Source organism: Rhincodon typus, chromosome 39 (assembly GCF_021869965.1).
Source record: "Rhincodon typus isolate 14 chromosome 39, sRhiTyp1.1, whole genome shotgun sequence".
Classification (NCBI taxonomy): Eukaryota; Metazoa; Chordata; class Chondrichthyes; order Orectolobiformes; family Rhincodontidae; genus Rhincodon; species Rhincodon typus.
In genome coordinates, this window is record NC_063370.1 from 5,670,853 (window position 1) to 5,677,961 (window position 7,109).

The 7,109-nt window shown below is 48.7% G+C and overlaps 1 protein-coding gene across 1 annotated transcript in view; it reads right to left on the reverse strand.

The window, feature by feature from the left end:
* Nucleotides 1-7,109, reverse strand: part of LOC109916823 (transcription factor RelB-like) — a 52,892-nt gene that overhangs the window by 29,692 nt on the left and 16,091 nt on the right. Inside the window, exons 3-4 of the mRNA XM_048618174.1 lie at nt 5,248-5,855; nt 326-477 (exon numbers count right to left, since the gene is read on the reverse strand). Coding sequence (XP_048474131.1) covers nt 326-477; nt 5,248-5,855 — 760 coding nt within the window. The remainder of the gene's footprint in view (nt 1-325; nt 478-5,247; nt 5,856-7,109) is intronic.

Sequence of the window (7,109 nt, forward strand, 5' to 3'; positions counted from 1 at the left end):
GGAAAGAGAGACAGAGAGACAGGGACAGAGAGAGAGAGACAGAGAGAAAGAGACAAGGCAGGGAAGAGAGAAAGAGACGGAGAGAGAGAGAGATAGACAGAGGGAGAGAGAGAGAGACAAGGCAGGGAAGAGAGAGACAGAGACAGAGACACAGATAGGGAGAGCGAGACAGACAGAGACAGAAAGATGGTAGATGAACAAACGAAGATTCATTTATCCTTACAGTCTCACACTCCAGCTAACAAAGTACTGAGTCATTCTTTACACAATGCAGTGCAGCCTCTTACTGAGGGCCAACAGTGACACCTGACTAGAGGAAACTTACCTGGCTTTCATGTTGCACTTGGGACTGACGGTTACTTCACAGATGCCATTTTGACAATCTTTCCCCACAAGGCTGTGGGGGTGAGGCTTGTATGGTTCGTCTTTGGTCACCAAGGAAATGATCACCTTGACCTCGCCTTGCCAATTCTGGATCTGCACAGAACAGAGCAGCGCGCAATTCAGCAACTAATTGAAGACAGTTCAGTCGCACCAGTTATCCAACTGGAGGAAGAGATTTTAAAAATAAATCTCCTGGTGACGAGACAAAATGAAACATTGAGAGAGATCAACGCAGCTGACCAAAAGCTGAAAGGAGCATCTTAATGGAGGAGGGAGAAGTAGGAGGGTTTCGGGAAGGAATTCCAGAGCTTTGGATGCTGGAAGCTGCCCATGGTGGAACGACGAACTATACGGATTTGCGAGGGGCCGGAACTGGAGGAGTGCAGGAAAATCCATTGTACCCTGAAGGTGGCAACGCAGGTCGATAGAGTGGTCCAGAAGGTATACGGCATGCTTTCATTCATCGGACGGGGCATTGAGTACAAGAGTTGTTACAGTTGTATAGGACTTTGGTTCGACCACATTTGGAATACTGTGTATAGTTCTGGTCGCCACATTACCAAAAGGATGTGGATGCTTTGGAGAGGGTGCAGAGGAGATTCACCAGGACGTTGCCTGGTATGGAGGGCGCTAGCTATGAAGAGAGGTTGAGTAGATTAGGATTATTTACATTAGAAAGACGGAGGTTGAGGGGAGACAGGGTGGATAGCAAGAAGCTTTTTCCCAGAGTGGGGGACTCAATTACTAGGGGTCACGATTTCAAGGTGAGAGGGGAAAAGTTTAAGGGAGATATGCATGGAAAGTTCTTTACGCAGAGGGTGGTGGGTGCCTGGAACGCGTTGCCAGTGGAGTGATAGAGGCGGGCACAATAGCGTCATTTAAGATGTATCTAGATAGATACATGAATGGGCAGGGAGCAGAGGGATACAGATCCTTGGAAAATAGGTGACAGGTTTAGGTAGAGGATCTGGATTGGCGCAGGCTTGGAGGGCCGAAGGGTGTAATGTTCTTCATTCTTTGGAAGATTGTGGACATTTCAGAAAGGATGTGGGGAGAGGCCGAGAAGGGATTTGAAAACATTTGGGTTAGGGCTATTGACAACGACGGAAGTCGCTTCCCAGTCTTCCTCCCCAGTAGCAATCTTAAAATTTGTGAAGGGGTTTACATACATAGAAACAGAGAAAGTAGGAGCAGGAGGAGGCCATTTGGCCCTTCAAGCTTTCTCTGCCATTCTTCACAATCATGGCTGATTGTCCAACTCAGTAGCCTAATCCTGCTTTCTCCCGATAACCCCTGATCCCCAAGTGCTATATCTAGTCACCTCTTGAATACATTCAGTGTTTTGGCATCAACTACTTCCTGTGGTAATGAATTCCACAGGCTCACCACTGTTTGGGTGAAGAAATGTCTCCTCATCTCCATCCTAAATGGTCTACCCCCAGTCCTCATCGTGTGACCTCTGGTTTTGGACACAGCCACCATCGTCCCTGCATCTACCCTGTCCAGTCCCATCAGAATTTCTATGAAATTCCCCATCCCACCTCGTTCATCTGAGCTTGCCAACGCCAGGAGAAGACAAATGAACTAGGGGGCCGCAGATAAACGATAGTTACTAATAAATCAATTGAGAACTGAGAGGAAATCTCTGCTTATAGAATGGTTGGATGTGGGCTGAAGCCTGACATTGCAGACCAGAGCAGGAAGGCTAGACCTTGGGGCTGGTGTGCTGCACAGTTGGGAGTAACATTGTTCAGATAAGGACGTTACGCATTGGCCCGGAGTAAATCTAAAAGACCCCATGATGCTATTTCGAACAAGAACTGGAGAGCTCTCCCTGGCAACTGGGAAACATCAAACTATTAACCATTTGTTCTAAAGACTGGTGGGTGTGTGGAATGCGCTGCCGGTATTGGTAGTGGAGTCAGATACTTTAGAGACATTTAAGCAACTCTTGGATAGGCACATGGATGATAGTATAATGTAGGGTATGCAGGGTAGTTTGACCTTAGTCGGATAATAGGTCGGCACAACATCGAGGGCTGAAGGACCTGTACAGTTCTATGTTAATCTGTCATTGCTGTTAGCAAAAGCTCGCAGTGTTTCCCACACCACACCAGTGACCATGCATCATAAAAGTAGCTCATTGGCTATGCGGTGCTTTGAGGTCATGAAGGGACAAGAGAAACGCACCTTCTTTTCTCTCAATCTTTCAGTTCATCCCTGCTAGCACTGTCCTTGTACTCCACCACAGGCTGAAGGGTAATTCAAGATACGTGTAACAAATAAACCACGGGCAGGTACAATGGAATCCCCCTGAGAAAATCTCCCTCTCTTGGCCACACCCAGTCGCCATGGGAATGCACCTAGCATTGTTGCCTCAAACTCCCGGCTAAAATCCCCCCGAACATTCCACTCTGACCAAATTGGCACAAATAAAACTCGTGGAAAAACTAACATTTCAAAACTCGGCGTATTGGCCACACGGAATGTTTCTTGACCAGCCCTTGTCCAGAAAGCCTCCATGTTCCTTTACACTAGCTGACTGAAACAACAACAAAAACACTCAACAGCCTTAGTCCAGCACTCCAGCCCCTTTCGGGTTTGGGCCGTACTGCAATCAGAAATTAAAATGGCTTTACTCAGTGTCAAACTCTCAACCTGGAAGCGGGAAACGGAGCTTCACTCTGTATCTAACCCCGTGCTGTCCCTGTCCTGGGAGTGTTTGATGGGGACAGTGTAGAGGGAGCTTTACTCTGTATCTAACCCCGTGCTGTCCCTGTCCTGGGAGTGTTTGATGGGGACAGTGTAGAGAGAGCTTTACTCTGTATCTAACCCCGTGCTGTCCCTGTCCTGGAAGTGTTTGATGGGGACAGTGTAGAGAGAGCTTTACTCAGTATCTAACCCTGTCCTGCCCCTGTCCTGGGAGTGTTTGATGAGGACAGTGCAGAGGGAACTTTATTCTGTATCTAACCCCATGTTGTCCCTGTCCTGGGAGTGTTTGATGGGGACAGTGCAGAGGGAGCTTTACTCTGTATTTAAACAGAGCCCTCAGGCAGGAGGGTAGAAATCCCACCATGGCAGCTGGTGGAAATCAAATTCGATTAATAAATCTGGACTGTAAAGATAATTTCAATGATGGCGACCACAAAACTAATGATTATCATACAAACCCATCTGCTTCACTAATGTCCTTTAGGGAAGGAAACTGCCATCCTTACCTGATCTGGCCTACATGTGACTCCAGACCCACAGCAATGTGGTTGACTGTAGATGGTCATGGGACCAGAGGTGGACTGACTGTTAACTGCCCTCTGGGCAATTAGGGGTGGGTAATAAATGCTAGCCTAGCCAGCAACAGCCATATCCCATGAATGAATGAAAAACAAACTGAAAATCATTTTATAAACTGGTCCATACCAGTCTTCATGTGCCATCTAATCCTATTAGCATAATGTGCTTCTCCTTTGTCCTCACATGCTTCCCATTAAATACGTATGAAATATTTAATCATTCTGTACAGGATCAACTTCCTCATTCTCAATACTCTCTGTGTAAAGAAATTTCTCCGGAATGCCTGACTGAATGTACGAGAAATTATATCTTCCCACCCCAATTGCTTGACTGTTTGCCAGGATGAAGGATTTTTCTCTTGAGGCACAGTTGGACAGGGTGGGCCTGTAGTCACTGGAGTGTGGAAGGTGCGGGATCTTGCTGAAACACACAAGTTCCTGTGAGGGAATTTGACGAGAGGAGAGTGGAGAGGATGTTTCCTCTTGTGGGTGAGAGTGGAATGAAGGAAGACAAGTTCAAAATAAACCGTCGCCTATTTAAGATCACTGGACTGGTAATCCAGAGGCCCAGACAAATGCTCTGGGATTCAAATCCCACTACAGTAGCTGGTGGATTTTAAATTCAATTGATAAAACCTGGGGTCGAGAACTAGGCTGAGTGATAGGGGCTGTTAATGTTAAAAAAAGAACTCATCTAGGTCACTAATGCCCAAACTCCACTGCCCTTACTTGATCTGGCCTACGCGTTACTCCAGGCTCACAGCAATGTGGTCAATTTTCGACAGAGTGGACCACGCCACTCGGTTCAGGGGCAGTTAGGGATGGCAAAAATATGCTGGCTAGGGGCCAAAGTTGGAGGAGGAATATAGAGAACTTAGGGTGGCTTGGTGGTTAGCACTGCTGCCTCACAGCACTAGGGACCCGGGTTCAATTCCACCCTCGGGTGACTGTCTGTGCGGAGTTTACACATTCTCCCCGTGTCTGCGTGGGTTTGCTCCGGTTTCCTCCCACAGTCCAAAGATGTGCAGGTTAGGGTGGATTGGCCATGCTAAATTGCCCAGGGATGTGCAGGTTAGAGTGGATTGGCCATGCTAAATTACCCCATAGGGATGTACAGGCTGGATGGGTTAGCCATGGGGTTACAGGGGCTGGGAGGGGAAGCTCTTTTGAGGGTCGGCGCAGTCTCGATGGGTTGGATGGCCTCTAACTGCACCATAGCGATTCTCTGGTTCCAACTTGGATGGTCATGGAACCAGAGGTGGTGACGTAGACAGGGGAGGGGAGGGAATGGAAGTGAAGGCAAGAGTTGTAAAAGTTGAGGGAGTAGGTGAAGGAGGTGGAGTGAGTAAGCAGAATTTTTGGATAACCTCAAGAAGGTGGAATGAGGCGAGTGGGCTCAACAGGGCATAGAATTAACAAAGAGAGATGACAGTTTAGGCAGCAGATGAGCTGAGGCAGCTCTTGGGGACAATTTCAGGAAACTTAGAGCAGTCAGCTCAGACCAGTGGCCTGGACACAGCAGCCACCTCCCCGACGCCAACACACAACCAAAGGCACAACATGGTGGCTTCACCTGGATGGTGGGGAGGGTCTTGGTTTGCTCCGTCGTGTTCTCTCCAGGGATACTTCCCGCTGAACGGCCCTCGCACTCATAGCGAAACCTCATCCCCCGCTGCTTGGGTTGCTCCACAATCACCAGCTTCGGCATCTCCTCCTTCACAAAAACACTGGGCAGCGGGTGGGAAAAGGGCCTGGAGCTTGCGCGGGGCGAGGGCGAGTCCACCCGCCTGCCCCCTCGGTACACCATCTTCCTCTTCGTCTCCTGCGCCCGGTCGTCCTTCCTGGCCAGCTGAGGGGACCCCGTGCCCCGGCTGACCAGCTGAGGGGAGCCCGTGCCCCGGCTGACCAGCTGAGGGGACCCTGTGCCCCTGCTGACCAGCTGAGGGGACCCCGTGCCCCTGCTGACCAGCTGAGGGGACCCCGTGCCCCGGCTGACCAGCTGAGGGGACCCCGTGTCCATTGGCACCAGCTCCACTGGTGAGGCTGCCCATCCTGGGATGTGGTTCATGAGTTGGTTCCTGATCTCTCCGATGTGGGGATTGTTGAAATCACAAGACACAGAATTCCCGCTTCGCCCTTCTTCAAGATCTTTCAAGATAAATTCATTCAACACGTTCAGATCTGAAAGGTTAGAAAGAGAGAGGGAAAATAGAAAAACTTGAGAGAACTTCAACCTCAGCTCCCTCGAAGCTGACTGTAGGAGGTAGGCCCTCTCCGAACTGACTCGTGGGGTCAAACACAGAAGCTACGACGGGCCTCGATCCCCGAGGGTTGGAGGCAAACACAGTAGGCCTCAAGCTAGGCATCCCATCTTCGCAAGTCATTGTAGAATCCACCCACCACATACCATCAATTGAATTAGTGGAAGCAAAATTCAATCAATTAATAAATTCAATTTTCTTTAAGAAATTTGGACTTGAAAGCTTGCGCTAACCATGAACAGACAATTGTACAAACCCATCTCGTTCGCTGAGGGAAGGAAATCTGCCATGCTTACCCGGTCTTGCCTACACGTAACTCCAGGCCCACAGCGACATGGCTGAATCTGAACTCCCCTCTGGAATAGGCCTAGCAAGGGACACTGTTCAGGGGCAATTAGGGATGGGCAGCTTTGCCAGCAACATCCACAGCCCACGAACAAACATTTTTAAAAGCTGCAGAATAGTATTTCCCAGCAGGGGGATATTCGGCCCATCACATTCGTACCGGCTTTTTCAAAGAGCAATCCATTTTGTCCTTTCCCCGTATCCTGTATCATCTCCTTTGAACCAATCCAGTTGCCTATTCAAGGCTCTAAATGAATCTGTCTCCCTCACACTGTCAGGCAGCACAATCCAGATCCTAACCACTCACTGTCTTGAAAAAGTTTTGATTTGCATCAGCTCTGGCAAAAAACAATCTCTTTAAATTTCTGCGTTCCGCCTACTGACCTGCACCAACGCAAACTGTTTCATCTTATTTACTTCACCTACACCCTTTGTGATTTTAAACATCTCTATCGAAACCTGTCTTAGCATCCCTGCTCTAAGGGAAGCATCCCTCTATTACTCTACTCCATACAGGTAACTAATCTGGAACTATTCCAGTTGCAGGCATCTCATATAGTCGCTATGATTCAATGGGGAGTGGGGACATCAGCCAGGATTCCATAAATCTGGCTGCAACAAGTGGGATCTGCTAACGTGAAATATCCAAACTGGATCTGTATGTGTGTGGGAGGGTGCAGGGGGGAATGAGAGTGAAAAAAATCTAACAGCACGAGTGGAAGAGAACAAGAGAGAGAGAGCCAAAGAGAACGAGAGAGAGCGAGCCAAAGAGAATGAGAAAGAGAGAGAGAGAGAGAGCCAAAGAGAATGAGAAAGGGAGAGAGAGAGA